Genomic DNA, 26093 nt, shown 5'->3' with positions numbered 1-26093 from the left:
ATGCTGAGCTGTAATTGATAAAGAGCATCCTGATACATGCATCTTTGTTTTCCAGATGTTCCAGGGTTGTATGAAGAGCCAATGAGACAGCATCTGCTGTGGACCTGTTGTACCGGTAGGTGAACTGGAGCGGATCCAAGTTACCTCTCAGACAGGAGCTGATATGTTTCATCACCAGCCTCCCAAAACACTTCATCACGGTGGGTGTAATTGCTACTGGGCAATAGTTACTGAGGCAGGTCACCATGCTCTTCTGAGGCACCAGCACAATTGAAACCTGCTTGAAGCAGGTGGGTACCGCACACTGCCGATGCGAGCGATTAAAGATCTCAGTGAACACACCAGCCAGCAGGTCAGTGTAGGTCTTTAGTACGTGGCCACGTACCCTGCCTGATCCAGATGCTTTCCATGGATTCACTCCCCTGAAAGCAGCCGGCTCGACAGCTTCAGATAGGATCATCTGGAGATATGTGGGTTTGCAATGGTTCCCCCATGTTCTGGTGGTCAAAGCGAGCACGAAAGGCGTTGAGCTCATCTGGAAGCGAAGCCCTGCTGTCTTCCATGTTGCTTGATTTAATGTTGCAGGAGGTTATAGCTTTCAAACCCTGTCACAGCTGTCGAGCATCCCTTGTCGATTCCAGTTTGGTCCTAAGTCTCCACTTTGCCTGTGAGATGGCTGCCTGGAGATCATAATAACATAATGCAGGCTCATTTGGCCTGACTGGCCTGTTACTGTGTATCTCTAAATAAACAGAGTATTATATTTGTCACTCAAATATCATACACATATGCTGTAACTTGTCTATGTTTCATTTATCTTGTATTAATGGTTTACCTTAATGACACCTAGTATCATTTGCATGTTTATTTGCATCACTCAGTGTCTACTTCCCATACCAGATCCTTTGTTCATTTAAAAAAAAGACTTCATTCTTTTCTCAATGCACCATGGGTTGGAAATATATCCTTCAATTTCTGTTTTCTTTTGTTTTTCTTCACAAATTCTTCCATCCACATCCAAGGGATTCCACAGAATGCCACTATCTCTAATCTAATGTTGGGTTAAGTTTACCAAGTTGTGGGCATGCAGTGTTTGTGCTGGAAACATGACGACACCTGCAAACTGTTGCCGGCATATCCTCGGACTGTGTGGGTTATTGACACTGTATCACACACAAAGTGCTGGATGACCTCAGCAGGTCTGGCAGCGACTATGGAAATGAATAAACAGTTGATGTTTCCTGCCGAGACCCTTGTTCAGTCCTGAAGAAGAGACTCAGCCCAAAAAGTCAACTGTTTATTAATTTCCATAAATTCCGCCTGACCTGCTGAGTTCCTCCAGCATTTTGTGTGCGTTACTCTGGATTTCAGCACCAGCAGACTTTCTCGTGTTTATATTTCACTGTATGTTTTGATGTCTCAATGTACATGTGTCAAATAAAGCTAACATTTACTGTAGGATCAATTGCAATTTCAAATCTCACCAGTGCCTTGTTTCTTTGAGTCCTCTCAAACATCTTTTCTCACAGAGTGCTGTTTAATAAATGGTTTTCTTCGACCTTTGATGTCCTCATCCAGGGGCAGCCTCTTCTATAGAAGTCACAACTGTAGATTCAGATCCATGGGCGGCTTTAAGCTTATCTGACTTGACCACTTGGGGATGTGCTACATCATCCTGCTGATAACCTCCTGTTAGTCCGACTGATTACAAACAGTCCACTACATATTGTTTTGCAGAACTCTTACATGGAGTTTTGCTGTCCAGTTATACAGTCACTGATTCTACTGCCAGTTTATTCTTATTTTCAGGTTTTGGATTCACATATGGGAGTAATTGGAGTTATTTCTTGTGTTCCCAACAGGGAGAAAATCCTTCACCACGTTGACAGTAAAATGGTATTTTATCTTTAGTTGTTAGAACTTTATATAGAGAACTTTTAAATATAGGTTAGATATCTGTATTTGCTTTAATAAAATGCCAGTCTTAATTATTTTTATGTTTTCATTTACTTTTCAACGTCAAGAAAAGAGAATAAGAACAGTAGGGAGCCGCTCTGAATACGACTATCCAATTATTTAAATAAAATTATTGCAGTAGGTGATTATCATACTCAAGCTTAAGGAATATGGGGGGAAAAGTAATGAGAATTGATTTGGGCATCTTAGAAGTAAGAACATATCATTGATGTTTTGAGTTAATGTAGTAGAGATACAGCATGGTAACATTTGAGGCCAGTTCATTGGCTATATTTAAGAGGGAGTTAGAGATGGCCCTTGTGCCTAAAGGGATCAGGGGGTATGGAGAGAAGGCAGGTACAGGGTTCTGAGTTGGATGATCAGCCATGATTGTACTGAATGGCGGTGCAGGCTCAAAGGGCCGAATGGCCTACTTCTGCACCTATTTTCTATGTTTCTATGTAACAGACGCTTCCAGCCCTACGAGCTCTTGGTGTCCAATTACACTCGTGAGACCAATTAACCCACTAACCCATACATATTTGGAATGTGGGAGGAAACACGCAGTCACGAGGAGAACGCAGTCATTACGGAAAGCATCGGCATCTGAACCTGTGTCACTGGCGCTGTAAAGCGTCGTGCTAACCGCTAAGTTACCATCCACCGCTAATTTGAAAATGTTTTGGAGTGTCCACAAGTCAGTGAAGAAAAATAGATTTCAGCGTCCAGAAAACTGTAGCATCTGAACTTTAGAAAGTAAGGGGGTAGTTTCATTTTCATCTGCACTTATTGGTTTAATTTAGTTTTGCAGTTAGGTTATTTTAGGGTTAAGAATGACAGCAGGATATGATCATAGTGATGCAGATATGGGTGTCAAAAGGTAGCATTTCTGGAAGACTCAGCCCTTGCATTTGCCTAACACCGACAAGGTAATGCACTTGCACCTGTGTGGATGAGAGCAGATGGGTAAGTAATCTGACCATAGCTCCTTGGTACATTCAGGCTTGGGAATAAAAAGACAGGGCTAGATAAAATTCTCTGGAGTTGTAAGTGTGCATCCTGTGATGGGGTCGTTGCATTACCCCCATGAACTGTGCTTTTGAAAAGAGAGAGAGAGGGTTATTTAACACCAACATCTTGTTCTTAAGAGAGAGAGAGGCGAAGATTGCTTACAGTATGTTTACATTTCTACAAGGACACTGCCTGCTTGGAAATTCTTACAGACAGAGAAGGGACGAGCTGTTTGAGTGGCAGTTGGTTTTCAACACGGGGAGATAAATAGAAAGTCAGATGATAGACATATGGTTTTGGACACTGAATGAGCTTTGTTGTGCCCACAGAAAAAGTGGGTTTTGGAGGATCAATCAGGTGGATCGATCAGTGGCTCTCGCAGTGCGAACAGGGCGTGAGTGGTGGGGAGTTACGTGTGTGTCCAACCCTTGCCTGGGTTGATAGCTCCATCACAGAAGAAGGATCCCCTTTTGTTGTGATCACAGTCGGTGACTTTGAAAGGATTTCGGAGGACAACAGGAAGATCGACAGTGATAGCTCACCTGAAGACTCAAATCTCTCCCCCCGTCTCTCTCTCCATCACTACTCAACTCAATACCACGAACTGAACTGAACTTTACTCATCATCGTAGGACTATCTATTTACCCCTAGACTCGAAGAAGCTTGGTTTTCATATATTTCCACACTTACTTACATATAATCATTGCTAACCTGTTTGATTTATCTGCATTTATATTACTGCATTGCGTAGTTATTAATAAATATTATTAGTTTATAGCAATACTGGACTCCAAAGTGTTTTCCATTTCTGCTGGTTCTTTAACCTGTCATGGGGTACGTGACGATCCTAACAGTTGTGTGGTTGTCTAGTGCTAGGGCTGAGAGGGGATATATGCTTGAGTAGTACAAATGGGAATTATTTACATACGGTAGATGAGACAAAGCAGGAGATTTGGCTGAAGGAATATCGAATACGCACAGCTAGGGTCCTTATTAAAAAGCTGAATCACAAAGGTGTTGATCTCTGGATTGTAACCTGAGCAATGTGAAGGTGGGGAGAGGGCAAATAAGAAGAGAGGACTGAATGTGAGACTCAGAGATGGGTGCGGGAGGAATGGTTTCAATTCAGGAGACCCTTGACTGTGTGAGCAACAGACTCAGATAGGGATAGGCAGCATCACCTCTGCCAGAGTTATCATCCCTACAAGCTTGTGTTCTCAACCCTGTATCTACTCCCTCTACACTGACCACATTCTGCTCTAACTACATCTACAAGTTCACACTTGATACCACCATAGTGGGCTGAATCTCAAATTATGGAGAGTCATAGTACAAGAAAGAGACAGAGAGCTGAATGACATGGTGTCATGATAACATCCTTTCCCTCAATGTCAGCAAAACAGAAGTTCAAAGTACATTTATTATTGAAGTATGTAAAACCAAATATCACTCTGAGCTTTGTCCTCCCACAGGTAGCCATGAAACAAGGAAATACCGTGGAACCTATTCCTAGAAAAACATCAAACATCCAAAGCGCCAGAAAAGAACAAATTACGCAAATGGCAAAAAGCCGGTGAACAACACATTGAATGTCAATATCTGACCAGGAGTCCAGGAGTATTCAGTTTCGTTCACTAGCCGGCTGCAGACCGCAGAGCCACTCTTCACCAAAGCATCCCATTCCTCACCGATCACCCGATCTGATCTTGGGCTTCAGGAAGGGGGAGAGTGCACATGTTCCTCTTTATGTCAATGATGTTGAGGTCAAGAATGCTGGGAGCTTCAAGTTCCTTGGAGTGAATATCACCAATAGTCCGCCCTGGTCCAACCATGTAGACACCCCAGCCAGGTAAGAGCACCAGTGCCTCTACTTCCTCAGGAGGCAAAGGAAATTTGACATGTTTCCTCTGAGCCTCTCCAATTTTTACCGATGAACTACAGCAAGCATTCTATCCAGATGCATCACAGCTCAGACTGGTAACTGCTCTGCCTGTGACCACAAGAGAGCTATGCTCCAGCTGAACATATCACAGAGCACAGCCTCCCCTCAATGGACTCTATCTACACTTCTCTCTGTCCCAGACATTCTCCCTTCACAAGCCCTTCCCCTGGCAGAAGATACAAAAGCACATTCCACCAGATTCAAGGCCAACTTTTATCTGCTGTAGAGCAGTTCCCTGGTACAATAAGATGGCCTCTTGACCTCACAATTCCCCTCATTAGGACCATACACCTTATTGTCTACCTGCACTGCATTTTCACTTTATTTTGCACGATGAGCAATAGATGTAATCGTTATGGACTTCAGAAAGGCCTTTGATAGGGTTGTGTGTGGGCTGCCGTGGAAAGTTAGGTTGCTTGGGATCCAGGGATAGCTAGCTGATTGGATACACAATTGAGTTGATGGTTCAAAGCAGAACATGATGTGGAAGGAAGTTTCTTGGACTGAAGGCTGTGACCAGTGGTGTTCCAGAGCTCAGGGCTAGGACCATTATTATTTGCCTTCAATATGAATGATTTCCACGAGAATGTACCGTACATGTTACGTTCGCAAATGATATTAAAATAATTGTCATTACGGACAGCAAAGATTGTTATCAGGAAATATATGGGAATCTTAATCAGCTGGGCTGAGGAATGGCAAATGGAGTTTAATTTAGACAAGTGCAAGCTGTAGCATTTTGAGAAGGTGAATGAGGGTAGGAATTTCACAGTGAACAGTCGGGCCCTGGGAAGTGTTGTAGAACAAAGTACACAGTTTTCTGCTAGGCAGGGTGGTGAATAGGCCTTTTGACACACTGCCTTCCAAAAGTTGGGGCCCTGTGTATAAAATTGGGATATTACGTTGCAGTTGTATAAAGTATTGGCGAGGCTGTATTTAGTCAATTTTGTTAGGGTTTGATTACCTTGCTATAGGAAAGGTTGCCATTAAGCTGGAAGGAGTGATGAAAAGATTTACAAGGAAGTTGCTGGAACCAAGGATGACTGGGTTATGAAAAGATGTTGAGCAAGCTGGGACTTTGTTCATTAGGGTGCAGTACTTCTGCCGCAAACTAAATAAACCTGATTCTGAATTCTGGTTTGCAATGGAATAGAGGTGTGTAACATCATGAGGAGCATAGATTGGGTGAAAGAAAATAGACTTTATCCCATAGTTGGGGAATGAAAAAGATTGTAGGTTTAGGGTGAGAGAGCAGATATTTAATAGGAACCTGAGGAGTAACTGGAGGATATGTGGAATGAGCTAGTTGCAACAGGTACATTAAGAACATTTAAAAGATACTTAGATAGGTGAATTGATAGGAAAGGTTTAGAATGATGTAGGACAAACGGGGGCAGATGTGACTATCTTAGATGGGAACTTTGGTCAGCATGCACCAGTTGGGCTAAAGAACCTGTCTCCCTGATGCTCATGTTTCCTCCCAGCTGCCAGGGTCAGGGATGTCTCAGATTGGGTCCACGACATTCTATTTCCTGATAACATTCTCAGCCAGAAGTGTTGGTACATATTGACATAGATAGGAAAGGTGACGAGGTCCTGAACAGAGATTTTCGGAAGCTAGGTAGAAAGCTGAGAAACAGAGCCTCCAGGGTAGTAGTCTCTGGATTCCTGCCTGTGAATGCACCAGTAAGGGTAAGAATAGGACAGTTTGGGAGATGAATGTGTGGCTGAGGAACTTGTGCAGAGGGCAGAGGTTCAGATTTATGGATCATTGGGATCTCTTCTAGGGAAGGTACAACCTTTACAAAGGAGGTGCATTACCCATGAAGCTGAGGAAAAGCAATATCCTTATTTGCTAGAGCTGTTTGGGAACGTTTAAACTAATTTGGCAGGGGGTTGGGAACCGGAATGATAGTGCTGACCATGAGGTAATAGTATGTAGTGAGACTGCTAGCAAGGAGAAGCAAAATTGCAGTTATCTGGATGAGTTGCAATGTAAAGGTGGAAAAATTGAAAAGGGTGAATACAGGACTGAAGGTGGTATATTTGACTGTGTGCAGTATATGGAATAAGGTAGATGAACATATAGCACAGTTACAGATTGGCATGTATGACATTGTGGGCATCGCTGAATAGTGGCTGAAAGAAGATTATAGCTGGGAGCTTAATGTCCAAGAATACATATTGTATCGAAAAGTCAGGCCGGTAGGTAGAGGGGGCGGGGTGGCTCTGTTGATAAAAAATGAAATCAAATCTTTAGAAAGAAGTGACATAGGTTCAGAAAGTGTGGAATCATTGTGGGGAGGGCTAAGAAACTGCAAGGGTAAAAAGACCCAGAAGGGAGTTATATACAGACCTCCGAACGATAGCAAAGATGTAGTCTACAAATTACAATGAGAGATAGAAAATGCATGCCAAAAGGGCAATGTTATGATAGTCATGGGTGATTTCAATATACAGGTGGATTGAGAAGGTCAGGTCGGTGTTGGATCCCAAGAGGGGGAGTTTCTAGAATGCCTATGAGGTTACTTTTTAGAACAACTCATGATTGACCCCACTAAGGTATCTGATGGATTGGGTGTTGTGCGATGAAACAGAATAGATTAGAGAGCTTAAGGTAAAGGAACCCTTAGGAGCCAGTGATTATAATATGATAGAATTCACCCTGCAATTTCAGAAGGAGAAGCTAAGGTGCCCAGCAGATTATCGGCACCCAGTTGCCCACCATTGAGAACATCTACCATAAACGCTGCCTGGGCAGGACGAAAAGCATTATCAAGGATGCATCTCACCCTAACCATGGACTTTTTACTCTCCTCCCATCCGGTAGGTGCTACAGGAGCCTCCGCTCCTGTACCAGCAAGCACAGGAAGAGCTTTTTTCCTGAGGCTGTGACCCTGCTGAACCTCACATCACAGTGCTAAGCAGTATTGCATCCGTATTGTACTGTCTCAGTACTTTTATATTTGTGTGCTGTTGCACTGACTTTTTATTCACAGTTATTTTGTAAATAACACTATCCTTTGCATTTCTGGTTAGGTGCTAACTGCATTTCATTGGTTTTGTATCTGTACTTGGCACAATGACAATAAAGTTTAATCTAATCTAATCTAAAGTCAGATGTATCAATATTACAGTGGAGTGAAGGGAATTAAAGAGGCATGAGAGACGAATTGGCCAGACTTGATTGTAAAAGAAAACTAGCAGGGATGATGGCAGAGCAGCAATGGCTGGAGTTTCTGGAAGCAAATCGGAAGGTGCAGGATATATACATCCCAAAGAGAAAGAAGTACTCTAAGTATTCAACATAAAAGCCATAGAGAGTTCATATAATAGAGCAAAAATTAGTGAGAAGTTAGAGCGTTGGTAAGCTTTTAAAAACCAACGGAAGGCAACTAAAAACTCATAAAGGAAAAGATGGAATATGAGATAAGTTAGCAAATAATATTAAAGAGGAGACCAAACATTTCTTCAAATACATAAAATGTAAAAGAGAGGCGAGAGTAGATATCAGACCGCTGGAAGATGATGCTGGAGAGGTAATAATGGGGGACAGGGAAATGGCAGTGAAACTAAATAAATATTTTCATCAGTCTTCACTGTGGAAGACACTAGCAGTATGTGGGAAGTTCGAGAGTGTCAGGGGATAGAAGTGTGTGAATTTGCCATTACTATGAAGGTTCTTAGGAAATTGAAAGGTCGGAATGTAGATAAGTCACCTGGAACAGATAGTGTACACCCCAGGGTTCTGTAATAGCTGGTTAAAGAGATTGTGGAGGCATTAGTAATAATTTTTCAAGAATCAATTGATGCTGACTTGGTTCCAGAGGAATGGAAAATTGCAAATGTGACTCCACTCGAAAAGAAATTATAGACCAGTTAGTCTGAACTCAGTGGTTGGGAAGATGTTGAAGTTGATTATTAAGGTTGAGGTTTCAGGGTACTTGGAGGCACATGATAAAATAGGCCATAGTCAGTATGGTTTCCTTGAAGGAAAATCTGCTGGAATTCTTTGAAGAAATAACAAGCAGGATAGACAAACAAGAATCAGTGGATGTTGTGTACTTGGATTTTTAGAAAGCCTTTAACAAGGTGCTGCACAAGAGGATGTCGGACAAGTTAAGAGCCCATGGTATTACAGGAAAGATACTCGCATGAAAAGAGCATTGGCCGCATAGTAGGAGGCAAAGAGTGGGAATAAAGGGAGCCTTTTCTGGTTGGCTGCCGGTGACTAGTGGTGTTCCACGGGGGTCTGCGTTGGGGCTGCTTCCTTTTATGTTACATGTCAATGATTCTGATGATAGAATTGATGGCGTTGTGGCCATTTGCAGATGATATGAAGATAGGTGAAGAGGCAGGTAGTTTTGAGGAAGCAAAGAAGCTACTGAAGCACTTGGACAGATTAGGAGAGTAGGCGAAGAAGTGACAGATGGAATACAGTGTTAGGTACTGTATGGTCATGCACTTTAGTAGAAGAAATTAAAGCATAGACTATTTCCTAAATGGAGAGAAAATTTTAAAAATCTGAGGTGCAAAGGGACTTGGGACTCTTCATGCTGGATTTCCTAAAGGTTAATTTATAGGTTGAGCCAGTGGGGAGAAAGGCAAATGCGATGTTATCATTCATTTTGAGAGGTCTAGAATATAAAATCAAAGATGTAATGCTCAGGCTTTATAAGGCACGGATGAGGCCTCACTTGGAGTATTGTGAGCAGTTTTGGGCCCCTTATCTAAGAAAGGATGTGCTGACATTAGAAAGGGTTCAAAGGAGGTTCATGAAAATGATTGTGGAATTGAAAGATTATCAACCAGTTTCCCCCGGGATCAAGAAAGTATGACTATGACTATGACTATATGAGGAGCACTTGACGGCTCTGGGCATGTACTCACTGGAATTCAGAAAAATGAGGGGTGACCTTATTGAAACCTATTGAAAGCTAAAAGGTCTCAATAAAGTGGATGTGGAGGGGTTGTTTCCTACGGTGGGCGAGTCCTAGACCAGAGGACACAGCCTCAGAATAGAGGGGTGTCCCTTTTAGAACGGATATGAGGAGGAATTTATTTAGCCAGAGCATGGTGAATTTGTGGAGTTCATTGCCACAGGCGGCTTTGGAGGCCCAGTCATTGGGCATATTTAAGGCAGAGGCCGATAGATTCTTGATTGATTGGAGCATGAATGGATACGGGGAGAAGGCAGGAGATTGGGGCTGAGGGGGAAAATGGATCAGCCATGATGAAATGGTGGATTAGACGCGATAGGCCAAATGGCCTAATTCTGCTCCTGTATCCTATGACTCTGTGATAATGTATATTATATATGTATTGTATACATATAATCACGTAGAGCTCATTTGTGAACGGTAACGTGGAACCTTAATGTAGTATAAACAAACTTTGACACCAAACTTTCAAATTTAAAGAATTAGAGAAAGTCATTGAAGGAACTCCTGTTGTTTGAGACTAGGCAGCTGAAGACAGTTTCTGTGTTTTGCCTGATAATTAATGATGGGTTGCAGAAAGCTGGGGATATCTCAGAGTAACACACACAACGTGTCGGAGGAACTCAGCAGGTCAAAGAGCATCAATGGAGAGGAATAGATAAGGGGAACATTCCAGAGACTGACCAGAGAAATGTCAAGACCTTGGAGAGTGGTGGGGCTGAAGGAGATTCCGAAAGTTGGGTGGAGCAAGGCCTTAGAGTGATCTAAAATTAAAGATGGAACCTTTACGTTTAAACAAAACCAGAAAATAATGAGAACTCACAGCAGGGAATTTCAACGATGAGGCATTGCTGAAGCAGAAGCCCCTGTATAATGAGTACTAAGGAGGATGGGATTTGGAAAGAAGACATAGCCAGTGATGTTGCATGTGCACTGGCTTACACGGGCTGCATTGAGAGGCTTGCTGGAAGTGCAGATTCTGTTTAGTTTATTGTGAAATACACCAGGTCAATGCAATTCCTTGCCAGCATAAAGCCCACACTTGTATCAGACACTGGGGCACTGTCTACAGTTACCTGATGAGGTAGCCGTGGCCTTTGGCCAAGTGCAGATGTCGCCAGGTGGTGCCCAACCTTCATAGAGTGTTTCAGCCCTTAACCACTACACTCTCCAGATGTCGGGTCAGCAGTGGTGGCCAAGTCACTGCCCATCTGCTCCTGACTTCCAGCTCAACTCCTCTCACTTGCTCCATGTCCAGCAAGAGGCTCTTCCTGCTTCCTCCCCCACCCTGCGAGCTGCTCGGTTCTTGTTCTTTTCATTAACGCCGAGCACAGACAGCAACCTCCATGCTGCCCTTCCCGGGCGCCCCCTACAGTCGATCTCCACAGGGAATAGCCGCGTCTGCCATCCTTTGTCCCTGCACTCCTGGACTAAGGACTGGTTCTTCAGGGCCTTCCTCTCATGAGCCTCCTCACATTCTTCCTCCTGTGGTATTGTGAGCTCCACCAGGATGATTTTCTTGTCTTCGATGGACCACAGTATGATGTCTGGTCGAAGTGTGGTTTGCATCACCTCTGGGAACTGCAGCTTCCTCCCCACATCGACCCTCATCTCCCATGATTTGGCAGTTTGCAGCAGATTGGATTTAGGCCTCTTTGATATGAGTGGGGTGGCCCTCTCCTTGATGAAAATGACTGCCCTGTTTGCCTTTCTGCCAGCTGGCCTCTTTTTATACCTCTCCCGCTCCAGTGTGTCGGCAAGGGACAACAGGACCTTGTCGTGGCGCCACCTATACCGTCCTTGTGTTAAAGGTGTTTTGCATCCTGACAGTATGTGTGCCAGTAACCCTGATGACCACAAAGCTTGCAGTTAGGGTCCTCTCTCAGTCCCCATGTGTGCAGCTGTGATGATGTGGGAAGAGTGTCATATATGGACTGCAGGAGGAAAGAAATGTGGAGGGGCTCCAGTCTCCAAAGCTCTGCCCCAAGTGATCTTGCACTTGGGAAAATCCCATTTTGTCCAGGCGCCCTGTGACTCCCAACACCCCCCCCCCCCAACTCCTCTGCCTTCGATACCTGCCTTTTGTCCTTGTGGCTCTGTCCCTCTGGCTGGACCATGTCACACCTATCTCTTACACCTGCACTCCCCCATAGCTGGAAGTGTGCAGAGCTGAGGCCTTGCTGTCCCAGGAATGGGTTGCCAATGATGTCTCTCAATTGCAGGGAGCTCATACCTGGTCTATAGCTGAGTTGTTGGCCCACTTCTGGCCTGATCTTGTAGTGACTCCTGCTAGGTTTGTTAGCTTGTCATCAAAGTCCCTGTGTTAATACGACTGTACACTTTGCCACCTTGAACTCCACTACTGATGACAACGGGAGCTGTAGTTGGCCTGATCTTACGTACAGCCCCACTGAAGAAAAACTTGGGGGGATCCCCAGGCACCTCCACAGGTGCTTGTTGACTTTCTCCTTGATGATTTCTACAGTGGTCATGGGGAACTTGTACACTGTGAAAAGCCAGAGCTGCCTTGGTAGAAGACCATGTTGGTACAACCATGTCTTAAATTTACCAGGGAGTCCAATTTTGTCTATCTTCTTCAGCCACTCTTCAGTCTGCTTTACAGTGTTGGTGGTGTTGGCACTGTCCATCATTGCTGTATTAAACCACTTTCCAAGACATTTTATTGGGTTGTCCTCTCTAGATGGAATGACTTCTCCCAGTACTTGAAAACTGAACTTGCTAGTAACCTTGCCCTTTTTGATCACCATGCATCTGGACTTTCTGGCCTTGAAGGTCATCCTAGTGTCATGGTTCAGATTGGGGTCCCTTTAAATTTACCTTGTTTATGTTACGATCCGGACCATTGATTCCCTGTTTTCCCATGTCCCTCGGCAATTAACGCTCGGCTGAACCGGTAGCTTATAGTCTCCAGCTTTCAGCCATTCAGGCGGGAGCGTCTGCAAAGTCACCAAAGGTATGGCGTGCCAATGTCATCTGGCCAGAGCAAGCCTGGTCTCCGCCCGAAGCGAGTGCCGGTAATTCGCCTTTCCTCACCGGAGCAACTCTGTCAAGTTACCTCGCCAAAGTGAGCCTGCAAAGTTTCCTCACTGAGGTGGGTCTGTCAGTTAACCCGCCGGAGGGAATCAAGAACCGCTGTCTACTGTTCCCGGGCCGAGTCGAGAGCTCACCACTACCCGGAGGCTCCAAGTCAAGTCCTGGCTCCGGTGGCATTCAAGTTCTAAGTCAAGTCCTGGTCCTGGCAGCATTCAAATACCAAATCAAGTCCTGTGGTGGCATCCATGTATCGAGTGGAGTCCTGGCCCTGGCGGCTTCCAAGTTCCGAGTTGAGTCCTGGCCCTGGCGGTCTGTGATTCCTGTCCTATCCCACCTGTCTGAATCCCTTCTCTGCCCATCTCGCCTCTAGCCCTCACCTGCACCTCAGTTTAGTTCTATCGCTGGAGCTAGATAGGAACTGTGTTGTTCTTTGGTGTTTGTCTTGTCCTCGCCTCCGTGGGGTAAGTCTGGCCGTCTTGCCGTTGCCCCGCAGGGGGTCATGTCTTGTCTTGTCTTGTCCTCGCCTCTGTGGGGTAAGTCAGGCCGTCTTGCTGTTGCCCCGTGGAGGGTCATGAGTCCCAGCCCTATGTCCTGTACCCAAGGAGGGGTCACGACTCTGTGTTCTGTGTATGTGTCCATGGTTCCATGTACCTGCTGTCCGGAGTCCGAGGCTCTGTGTTCCCATGTTCCTCCTCTCCCTAGCCCATGTCATGTCCTTGCCTGGTTCCGGGGTCCGAGCCAGAGGCAAGACCCAGGTAATGTGTCCTTGCCCAGTCTCTGGCTCGGAGTCCATACCCTCGCCTCTTCATGTCTCCCCTAGTTCTGGGATCCAATTCCGAGTCCTAGCCCAGACCCCTAGTCCCAGCCTAGTAGTAGTCCTGAGTCCTTGGCCAGTTTGCTACTCCTGCTCCTGCCTAGCTCTCCTGGTATCGAACAATAAACTAAATCTAAGTAACCTCACAAGATGTGTCTTGCACTTGGGTCCACCCTTGCTCCCAATGCCCCCGCCATTGTGACACCTAGCCCAAGTAGCTACATTGTCCAGGGTTTCCAGTTGCCATCTTGCTTGGACATGGGTTACAGTGGTTACTGTGATGTCATCCATGAACACCCATATTGCAGGTTGCACGATCCCAGGCTCCACCACTGGTTACGTCTGCTGCTGCCAATATGTGGAGGTTCATACCCATGACGAACAAGATGGGGGAGATGGTACAGCTCACTGGAATCTCTCTTTGGAGATCTTGGCACCTGCTTGTAAAGTGGGCTGAAGTGGAGCGTAGCTTGTATCCTACGTAGTTGGTGATCACAGGAAAACCTGGGATGCCACCATTCTGGATGGATGTGTTGATGTACTGTAGTGGTTCTTCATTAAGTAAATGGTCAGCCTTCTCTCAAGCCCTGAGAAGAATATCTTGCACTCCACGCTAAGGAGGGAGATTGTCCTAAGCTGGATGACTGTAGAGGAATTTTCTTCCTTGGGAACAAAGCATTCTTCAGCCATTTTCCAGCTTGGTAGGATAGAACCTTTGGTCCAAATCTTCCTCATTATCTTCCACAACCTCCTGATGAATATTGGGTATTTCTTTTATACCTTATAGGGTATACCACTTGGTCCTGGGGTGGCAGTTGACTTTTCTCTCTTTAAGATATTCTGGACCTCCTGCCATGTCCAGTTCAATTGCTGGGATTTTTGGTTGGGGACTTTTGGGGTCCCCGATTCCTACAGGGATGTCTGTGTGATGCCCGCAGAAATTCTTCCACCTCCTGCTTTGGGCGTGGTTAGGGTGCCGGATTTTCGCTGGCTGAGAAGAGCCTCGGTGAACCTGAGGGGGTTTTGGAAATAGCCGGCGAGGTTGCGCGAGCACTGCTTTACGCGGGCTGCACTGGGACGCTTGCTGGAAGTGCAGATTCAGTTCAGTTTATGTCAAATACGCCCGGTCAATGCAATTCCTTGACAGCATGAAGCCTACAGAGTAAACTGTATACATGATAATAAAGACAGCATTAAGTATCACGTCCAGCGTGAAAACAGTGATGCACAGTAGTGCAAGACAGGTTAAAGTGACCAAAACGGACTATAATGTGGCAGCATTACCGGAGGGGGGGGGGGTGAAACTGACGATCAAATTATTAAACAGCGGATTGCTGTTCATTTATCCTTATTATGAGACGGTAAGAAAGTCGAAAGGGAAATGTTGGGGTGAGGTGTGCCGCTATTGAACAAACAACAGTAGGTGGCGATATCATTTCAAGGTGGAAACCTGATTAACATCTGTCAGGTTTTCCCGTCGGGGGGTTATTAACGAGGCGGTAGCTGGAGTTTGACGTTAGTGACGTTACCCCGCTCCAGAAAGGCTGCACTTTTATTTTAGCGGCACCAGTTCCCGCTGGCTGCAGCCAGGAAAGTTATTGGCCCTGGCTGGTGTCTCGGAGTTTACTGGCGATAGCCGGGAGGGGAAATCACGGAGGAGGGAGGAGTTTGATGCGCCAAGTGTGAGCGGGGCAGCGCCACCGATCCGCCCACTGTGGCGCTGAGACGCGCCGAGGCGGGAGGGGCCCGGCTGACACTACTGAGTGAGCGAAGTTTGTCAGATACACTTCAGTTCTTCGCCCGCGTTGGGAGGTGGGATGAAGCAAGGGCGTGCGTTCATTCGCTCCAGATGAAGGGACTTATTGGTGGGATGTGAGCATTGCCAGGAGTCGGCGAGGACCTCAGCCACACGCGTTTGTGCTGCCCTGAGCCCCGGGGCATGACAGTACAGTGCAGGAGGTTGCCCCCGGCCGGTGATGGTTTCCTGACTTGAGCGCAGTGTGGAGTAATTCGGCAGCGAGAGGCCGGCGTCGAGAGGATGGAGCTGCAGGTGCTGAGTGGCTTCCTCTACTGGTTGCTCTTGCCGCTCTCCCTCTTGGCTGGTGAGTGTTGTCAGTGGCGTGTGGTGATTTGTGCTGGGCATTCGTTCATCTGGGAAAGTTGTGGCTGTGGTAACTTTTTCCACTGATGTAACCGTGTGCCCCCTCTCGGGAATGCGAGAATCGTTTCTTTTAAAATCGCACAATTCAGTCTTCCCTGCTCTTAACCCCACCCCTGCCGTGAAAGCAGCGAGCCCTTCTTCTCAACTCACTTTGAAAATGCTCTCGAAACACGTGTGTGATGAAAGTTTACGGTAGTTTGTTGCGACTAACGGATGGAAGTAGTTTATTCCGTGATCTCTGAAATTAAAGTTAACATGATATGGTTCCACAAATACCCTTCCATTCTCAAATTCTACCACGCAGTGTGTTTGGTTTGAATCGACACTTTTCTCAATGTGTTTCACAAAAGTCCAGAATATCATTTTATAACGTTAATGTACCCGTATATGAGGATGCAAACATTTTCAGTTGGCATTTGGGATATTTCACTAAGGTCATGCAGATCTACCAGGAAGGTAGTAATGGGAAACAGGAGAAAATCTGCAGATGTTGGAAATTCCAGCAACACACAGAAAATGCTGGAGGAACTCAGCAGGCCAGGCAGAAAAGAGTACAGTCGACGTTTCGGGCCGAGACCTTTCGGCAGGACTGGTTAGGCTGATGTGGAACCCATTTTTGATTCTGCTCTGACATAATAACTTCAGAGTTCCTGTTTTATGTTAATCTGCCATCGCGGACTTGCTGCAGTTGATGTGACCAATGCACAAGAAATAGGAGCTAACATCCTTTTTTTTAAAAAAAAGATGCATTTCCGACTTTTATCCCACATGATCATGGCTGTTTGCTGGGTGGAAAAGATTACTGAACTTGATGTCTGGGCGAAGAAGTTGAATGAACAGGTCAATTTGTTGCTGAATGGTCCAGGAGTTTGAGACAGTCCTGCCATCATGTTGGGCTTATGGAGCCATTGCTTCAAAAAACTTCATCAAACTAACTTTTTGTTAGAAAGAACAATAAATATTGCAGATTCTTGATGTGGATTTTGTCTGTGTTACATTGGTAGCTATGGTGAGTGCTCTAATAAAGTATAACTGTAGAGATAAGATCTGCGTAAATGGGAATCAGGATATGAATTGAGTGCAGTTTATGAGAAATACAGGGTGCTGGGAAGAGGTTTTGCCTGGCAGCGCAAATTCAAGGAAATTAATCCAGTTGAGATGAATCTAGTTTCTCTGAGTACTATGTGAGCACACTTATCAGACCATTTTGCTAATTACAAACAACACCGAACAGTACGGGATAGTACAAGCCTGTGATGTTGAAAGGACTGGACGGGGAGGATGTGGAGAGGATGATTTTCTATGGCGGTGGTATTCAGAACTAGAGGGCACAGCCTCAAAACAAAGGAGCGACCTTTTAGAACAGAGGTAAGTAGGACTTTTTTTAGCCAGAAGATAGTGAATCTGTGGAATGCTCTGCCACAGACAGCAGTGAAGGCCAAGTGCATGGGTATACTTAAGGCAGAAGTTGATAGTTTCCTGATCGGTCAGGGCATCAATGGATATGGTGAGAAGGCAGGTGAATGGCGTTGAGTGGGATCTGAGATCAGCCATGATGGAATGGCAGAGCAGAATCAATGGGCTGAATGGCCTAATTCTGCTCCTGTGACTTAAGGTCTTATGCTGTGTTGACCCTTTAACCAAGTCCAAGATCAAACTAACCCTTCCCTCCCACATAGCCCTCCAATTTTCTTTCATCCATGTGCCTCTTCAAAAGTCTTTTAAACGTCACTAGTGTATCTGCCTCTACCGCCACCCTTGGTTGAGTATTCCACACACATACCACTATTCACATACAGTATAAAAAAAAAACTACCTCTGACATTTCCCCTGTATTTTCCTCCCGACACCTTAAAGTTAGGGTCTTGTATTTGCCATTTCTGCCCTGGGAAAGTGTCTCTGGCTGTCCATTCTTGTAGACCTCTAGCAAGTCACCTCTCATCCTCCTCTTAAAAGAGCTGGGGGAGTGGCATTGCTGATCAGGGAAAGTGTCACAACTGCAGAAAGGGAGGATGTTATGGAGGGATTACCCGCTGAGTCAGTGTCAGCTGATGTCAGAAACAGGAAGAGAGAAACGACTCTATTGGGAATGTTCTGTAGGTCCTCCAAAAGCAACAGTGAATTTGAGGAGCAAATTGGGATGCAGATTTTGGAAATGTGCAAAATAATAGGATGGTTGTCAAGGTTAGCTTCAGCTTCCTAGATATTGATTGGTACCTTCTTCGTGCAAAAGAGTTAGATGAGGCAGAATTTGTTGGCTGTGTCCAGCGAGGAATCCTGCCCAATATGTGGACAGGCCGATGAGAGGAGAGGCCATACTAGAGATAGTATTAGGCAATGAATCTCGTCAGATTCCAGACCTCTTGGTCGGTGAGCATTTGAGAGATTGTGACCACAACTCCCTGACCACAAACGAGGATAGGAGCAGATAGTATGGGAAAGTATTAAATCGGGGGAAGACTAATGACAACAGTATTAGGCAAGAACTTGGGAGCATAAATTGGGAATGATGTTTACAGGGGAATGTACAACAGAAATATGGAGATTGTTTAGGGAGCATTTACGTGGAGTTCTAGAAAGGATGCTAGGGTTAAGGAATCATAGTTGACAAATGAGGTGGAACATTTATTCAAGAGGGAAAAGGAAGCATACTTAAGATTTAGAAAGCAAAAATCAGAGAGAGCTTGTTGTGACTGTGATGGACATCACTAAAGCTGGTGTAAGACTCATTGCATCTAGTGGCATGATCCCGGGGGTGGTGCCCACTATCCAGCCAAACTTTAGCTCTCTTGTTTGGGTGGATGCTGTGTGTTGTGTCCCCTGTGTAACATCAGTACCCCAAAATAACATTCAGTCCACAATGTGCGGTTAAACGATGGAGATTTTATATTCAAGTGTGGAGTTAGTAGAGAAACAAAAGAGAAGGAAAACAAATAAAAGGCACCAATAATCTCATCAACATGTCCAGTGCACAAATGTTGGAGCTCACGGATTCCCTTTTGCTGATCCTCCTTCGCTCGTCATCGACCCCTGGGCTCCCGCCCCGAGCCCAGGCCCAGCGGGTCCAGCGATCATCTCCTCAAGCCATGTCTTCTCTCTTCATCCTCCTTGCACCTTCTCCCTCAAATCCCGCGCAAACAACAGCTTTCAGATACACAAGAAAGAATAACGTCTATCCCAATTGGTTAGCAAATGAATAGAAGTCCCGTTATCACTAATTATAACTCAAACATGTTGCTACAGAGAACATTACCTCATCAGTTAACATTACAGAGAAGCCATTTTATTCTAACACTACAGAGAAACCATTTTATTAGCCTTAGCAAGTAACATGAAAGAAGAAACCCCTTACATTCTCCCCCCACAAAATTTAGTCAAGTCCTCATGACTTTTAAATAACTTGCCAACCCTTCCTGTGGACACAAAAACCCAATCCAGATACAAACAGTGACATTGCTCCCCAAACAGTAGACCTTGCGCCCCGTTCCCCAGGCGCTACATATGCCAACCTATCTGGGAGTTTTCTAATCCTCCAAGACCTCCGTACCCCCTCACCTAAACCCTTCAGGCTCGGATACTACTGGGGATACCTCGGGCCTGCTTGCCAATTCCTCTCTCAATGTCTCACTCATGCCCCCACTGCAACTCGGAGCCTCCTGTCCTGTGTCCAGGCACCCCTGTCTCTCCTTCAGGGTCCTGCAGTAACCCAGACTGCCCAGAGCCAGCCGTCCCCCACCCCACCTAACTCAGTGGGAGAAGGGCCAGGAGTCTCTTCATTCAACAAGGGGAAGTTAGTGAAAGACAGCATGTACTACACCTCCATCTCATCATCCATCGAATCCATATTCTTGCCCCTTTCCTTGATTTGTAGCTGCTGGTTGATTCTCTCCACGCTGGAGCACTTGGCTTGGTCTGCTTCTGCAGCCTCTTCAGCCTCCTGTAATCGAGACGACAGCTTCTTCTTGGACTCCACCAACTCTCGCCAGAGTCTCAGCAGTTCTGACTCCCGCTTCTTGGCCAGCTCGATCTAGGACGCAGTTACTCCACCAGCTTCTTCCACCCCGACCTGAAAAGCAGCAGTTAAAGAGTGTTCAGCCTCCAGTTTAGTGTTCACCAAACTTATCTCCAGCTTTTTCTTCCTAATGACTTCTTCCAGGTCAACTTTCAGTTTTTCCACTTCATTTAAACTGTCGATGGTCATCTTCAGGTTCCCTTCAAGCGTCCGCTTCCCTTTTCCGAGATCTGTCCGCCATTGCTTCACCTCCTCAGAAGTGTAGTCAAACTCCCCTCTCTGGGCTCTCAGTTTTCTGCTGGCCTTAGTCAGACAGCTTTTTTTGTCTTCCCCAACTTGCAAGTCTTCCAATCTGTTCTGGATCACTTTCTCCAGTCTCTGCTGGGAATTCTGTCTCTCTGTCTTCACTTCAAACTTGATCCGGTAGAGACAGTCACTCATGAGCTGCGACCTTTGCCAGACCTGGCACGTGTCCAGAGAAAGCTTTAACTCTTTAGTTCTCAGCCGCCCCTGCAACAGCCTTGCTTCATATTCTTCCGAGGCAGATCCAAATACTAGGAGATCATCCAAATACACCAAAACTCCAAACTCCACATCCCCACCGTCTTCCACATGCCCTGCTGGAAAGTTGCAAGGGCTCCGGATATGCCCTGGGGCATCTTTTCATGCAGGAAGAATCCCAGGGGACTTATAACAGCCGTCTTCTCCTTGTTGGCCTCACTCATCGGGATCTGGCAACATCCACTCCTCAGATCCAGCACATTAAACCACTTTGCACCACTCAGACAGACCATGGCGTCTTCGACGCTTGGGACCGCATACTGGTCAGGTACAGTGCACCTGTTCAGGGTCCTATAACCCACCCACACGCTGCCTGCGTCCTCCACGTCTACAGGGGCCAGTTGCTGCAACCTCTCTCTCACCGGTCAACTCCACCCCCCCCCCCCCCGTGGTACATCGGAGCGTCCACTAAGAGAGTCTCACCCTCAGATACTTCCCCTGGGCCGTACCACCATTGGCTCTCGTTTAAATTCGTTGGCTCTCGTTTAAATTCGGTACCGGCCCAGTGCTGCTACGCACGTTCTCACAAGCAGCTCGAAACACTGGGTGCACAGACAATGCCCCCAAACAGCTGTCACCCGCCTCCTCCTGGCAGGCCCCCATGCGCCTCCTCACCAGCTGGGTGTTGGACCCCTCCAGAATCGAAACGCTGCCCGTCTCAACAGTGTCCGGACACATCAGCACTAACGATTTACGAACCTCAGACACCCCCACCTTGGCATCCGAGAACTCCAGTTTCACTGACCAATAATCATCTTCTGGATAATCCCCAGCACTGATATTCCGAATTTACAGTGCCTGGAATGGTGTCAAGGGTAAATGCTTCAAATACCAGTTGTAAAATGAACTGTACAACAACTTGACCTACGCCCCAGAGTCGAGAATGGCCTTAGTATAGCTTCCCTCCATCAGTAACGACACACTGAAGCGTGGTCCCACTAAGCCCTCAAAAATAGGGTCTTTTTTCTTCCTGGAGTTCCTTGGTACATTGCTGGGAACGTGTTCCCCCAGAGGCCCCAAGCCGTTCCCCCACTGGGCACCCATTAAGTTTCCCGACACCTCTCTGATCAGCTGAACAACTGAGGGAGGGGCTGATCCCCTTAACTGATCCCCCTGGCACTGCAAACAATTTATCTGCCCCCCCTAGCCAGAGAGGATATCCTGAAAACTTCCCCCCCAATCTCCCGATGCAGGTATGGAAAGCCCCCCAGGTGCTGCACTTTACTTCCAGTCGAACCAAGTGCATTTTCCCCTGCTTTCAGATAACTGGCAGCTGTCACTGCGGGGTAATTGGCCCTGACAGTTCTAACACTGTCACCAGCCTGCCTACTCAAACTTTCAACCAATCCCTGCTGCTCTCCCTCAACCGAGCACTGCCACTCATCTAACAACTGAGAGATCCGTTCCGCCCACGTCTCGTACGCCTCCGCCCCTCCCTCCTGACAGTAGGGACAGCCCCTGGCCCCACCTCCCTCAAGCCTCACCCAAAGCACCAATAGACACTGTCAATCCCACCTCCCTGACGTCAGTGCTAGCCCATGCTAAAGCAAGGTCTGAGCTCACCATTTTATCAACTTTTTGCTCTACAATTTCAAACGCCATCAGTTTTAACCATACTCAAAAATCGAATTAACAATTCATCCAAGGTACAAATATCCACCCCACTCAGCCCGTTTCCAACCCCAATTCCACAGAGGCACACCTGTCTAACTGCAATCCCACAGAGACACACCAGCGCTGATTTAAACAGGGCAAACATACAGCACCCTACAAAAATCCATATCCCGGACGAGCCCCCACATTGTAAGACTCGTTGCATCTAGTGGCATGATCTCAGGGGTGTGCCCACTACCCGGCCAAACTTTAGCACTCTTATTTGAGTGGATGCTGCGTGTTGTATCCCCTGTGTAACATCAGTACCCCGAAATAACATTCAGTCCACAATGTGTGGTTAAACGATTAAGATTTTGTATTTAAGTGTGGGGTCAGTAGAGAATCAAAAGAAAAGGAAAACAAATAAAAGGCACCAATAATCTCATCAACATGTCCAGTGCACAGATGTTGGAGCTCACGGATTCCCTTTTGCTGATCCTCCTTCACTCGTCGTCAACCCCTGGGGTCCCACCTCGAGCCCAGGCCCAGCGGGTCCAACAACAGTCTCCTCAAGCCACGTCTTCTCTCTTCATCCTCCTCATGCCTTCTCCCTCAAATCCCATGCAAACAACAGCTTTCAGATACACAAGAAAGAATAACGTCTATCCCAATTGGTTAACAAATGAATACAAGTCCCATTGTTACTAATCATAACTCAAACATGTTGCTACAGAGAACATTACCTCATCAGTTAACATTACAGTGAAGCCATTTTATTGTAACACTACAGAGAAGCCATTTTATTAGTCTTAACAAATAACATGAAAGAAGAAACCCCTTACACTGGTGATATAGAAGTTTTTATTCATTCTCCAAGAGATGGTCATGGTACAGTCTCTCCAATTCAGAAGTACATCATATTTTATACCCTTAAGATTAATGGTAACAGTAGATGATTCAATACAGGTTCAGTAGTTACAATGACATCATTTACTTTAAATCTTTGGGTTGATAATACTCCCTCTGAATTGCATGTCTACGATGGGAGATACCTGAATGTTCAAATACCTTTGCTGAGACAAACTAATTGCAAACTTCCCTGAATTTGCACAATGTTCACAATGTTACAATGATGCAAATTCTTTAAACCCATAATTGATGCAGGGCAATTAACTAGATCCCATTGTCTTTATGTTTGGCTGGTGCATATGCAATCACTTAGCGTGTGGGCCAGCCTGTGCTTTTAACTTCAATTTACTGCTTGCAATTTACAATAAAAACTGAAGACTGGTTCCTGCTTGAGTTAATATCTGCTATATTCACATAACTCCAGGATATTCCTCAACAGGGCACTTGAGAGTTATAAGGCAGAGAGGAAGGAACTTATGAGGGAACTCCCCTTGACATAGGAGAATTAAGGGTTATGGGGAAAAGATAGGTAGGTAGCCCCTGATGAGTCCTTGGCCCCTGATCTTATTGAATGGCGGAGCAGGCTCGACAGGCCAGATGGCCTACTCCTGCTCCTCTTTGTTATGATGTAGTAGAGCTGGAAGGGAACTTGAGAAGGCCTTGGTGAATAGGATTAAGGAAAACCCCAAGGCGTTCTATACGTGTGAAGAACAGGAAAGTGACTGGAGTGAGGTCTGAACCAATCAGGGATAAGGGGGAGCATGTGACTGAAGGTGAAAGGAGATAAGGGAGGTCCTTAATGAATACTTTGCTTCAGTGTTCACCAGGGAGAGGCAATTTGAGATCAGCATAGAACAGGCTAATGTGCTGGAGCATGTTGAGGTTAAGAAAGGGAATGTGTTGAAGCTTCTGAGAAACGTTAGGATAGAGAAGCCCTCTGGGGCTGGTTGGAATGTACCCCAGGTTACTACAAGAAGTGAGGAAAGAGATTGCTGGGGTGTTGACGATCTTTGCAAACTTCCGGCTGCAGGAGTAGTACCAGACGATTAGAGGATGGAAATTTTTTTCCTTTGTTCAAGAAAGGTAATAGGGATATTCCAGGAATTATAGACCAGTGCATGCTGAACTAATGCAATGGATTCTTAGGGTTAAAGTTTACGAGCAGTTGGAGAAGGATAGTCTAATTAGGGATAATCAGCATGGTTTTATGAAGGGCAGGTCATGTGTCACAAGCTTGATTGAGATTTTTGATGAAGGAAAAGTGGTGGATGTGGTGTATGTGGATTTCAGTAAGGGATTGACCTAGATTGCCCATGATTGGCTCATCCTGAAAGTTGTGAGGCATGGGATCCATGGAGACTTGGTTGTGTGGATTCAGAACTAGCTAGCCTACAGAAGGCAGAGGGTGGAAGTGTGTGGATCATAATCTGCTTGGAAGTCACGGGGATCTGGGAGCTCTGGTCTTTGTGATTTTTTATAAATGACTCGGATGAGAACACGTAAGGGTAGGTTAGAAAGTTTTTAGGTGACACAAAGGTTGGTGATGTTGTGGATAGTGTAGATGGTTGTCATACAGCAGGATGCAGAGCTGGGCAGGGAAGGGGCAGGTGGAATTCAATGCAGAAAGGTGTGAAATGATACACTTTAGAAGATCAAAATTGAAGGCAGGGGACAAAGTTAATGGCAAAATTCTTAACAATGTGGAGGAAGGGTCCATAGCCTGCTCAGAGTTGCTGTGCAAGTTTATAGGGTGGTTAAGAAGGCGTATGGTGTGGTAATCTTCATTAAGTAGAGAGGGTTGAATTCAAGAGCAGTGAGGTAATGTTACAGCTCTATAAAACTCTGATTAGACCACACCTGAAGTATTATGTTAAGTTCTGGTTGCCCATAGGAAGGATGTGGAAACTTTTGGAGAGGTACAGAGGAGATTTCCCAGGATGCTGACTGTATTAGAGAGCATATCTAATGAGGAAACTGGGCACGCTAGGGCTTTTCTCTTTGGAACACAGAAGGACAAGAGGCGACTTGATAGAGGTGTATAAGATTATGAGGGGCATAGATAGAAAAGACATCCAGCACCTTTTCCCCGGGCAGTGACCAATACCAGAGGATACCTGTTTAAGGTGAGTGGAGAAAAGTTTAGGAGAGATGTCAGAGGTATTTTTTTTTAAAACGGTGTGCTAGGTGCCTGGAACTTACTTTCAGGGGTGAAGTTAATAGTTCATACTATAGGGACATTTAAGAGTCTAGTAAATAGGCAAGTGGATGTAAGGAAAATGGAGGATTATGGGCTGCATAGCAGAAAAGGGTTAGATTGAACATGGAGTAGGTTTATATAGGGCAGCATAACATTGCAGGCCAAAAGACCTGCACTGTGCTGTGTTATTCTATGTAAATGTGTACTTGATAGATGGTGTGGATTTAGTGGGCAATGGAGTCAGTTTCCATGTTGTATGACTGAAGAACACGACAGTGAGTTGCCTTTTGTGTGCAGTTATTTTTAGCACTATGGTATTCCCTCAGTAATTTTGAAAATACTCTTCAGAAAACAAGTAGGTGGAAATGATGTGTAAGCTTGTGTAGCTGGATCCTGGACCGCTGGCAGGTGGTAAGAGTGGGCTCCCTCACCTCCACCCCTCTGACTCTCAACACAGGAGCCCCTCAGGGCTGTGTACTGAGTCCCCTCCTTTACTCCCTGTATACTCACCTACAGCTCTAATCTGCTAATTAAATTTGCCGATGATACTACATTGATTGGTCTTATCTCAAACAATAACGAGGTGGTCTACAGGGAAGAAGTCATCTCTCTGACACAGAGGTGTCAAGAAAACAACCTCTCCCTCAATGTCTTATAAACAAAGGAGCTGGTTGTGGATTACAGGAGGTATGGAGACAGGCTAACCCCTATAGACATCAATGGATCTGGGGTTAAGTTCCTCGGCATCCTCATCACCGAGGACCTCACGGGGTCTGTACACACCAGCTGTGTGGTGGAAAAGGCACAGCAGCGCCTCTTTCACCTCAGACAGTTGAAGAAGTTTGGTATGGGCCCCCAAATCCTAAGAACTTTCTACAGGGGCACAATTGTGAGCATCCTGACTGGCTGCATCACTGCCTGGTATGGGAACTGTACCTCCCT

General features: G+C 45.8%; 1 protein-coding gene across 5 annotated transcripts in view; it reads left to right on the top strand.

Moving 5' to 3' along the window:
* Positions 1-15422: 15422 nt before the first annotated feature.
* piezo1 (piezo type mechanosensitive ion channel component 1 (Er blood group)) overlaps positions 15423-26093 on the top strand; it is a 312347-nt gene continuing 301676 nt past the window's right edge. For all 5 annotated transcript variants that reach the window (XM_063067069.1, XM_063067071.1, XM_063067068.1 and 2 more), the window contains exon 1: positions 15423-15820. In XM_063067069.1, the coding sequence (XP_062923139.1) occupies positions 15757-15820 (64 nt within the window). In that variant the 5' untranslated portion in view covers positions 15423-15756. The remainder of the gene's footprint in view (positions 15821-26093) is intronic.

Source organism: Mobula hypostoma, chromosome 14 (genome assembly GCF_963921235.1).
Source record: "Mobula hypostoma chromosome 14, sMobHyp1.1, whole genome shotgun sequence".
Classification (NCBI taxonomy): domain Eukaryota; kingdom Metazoa; phylum Chordata; class Chondrichthyes; order Myliobatiformes; family Myliobatidae; genus Mobula; species Mobula hypostoma.
The sequence above is the reverse complement of the archived record's forward strand: the minus strand, read 5'-3'. Positions and strand labels throughout refer to the sequence as shown.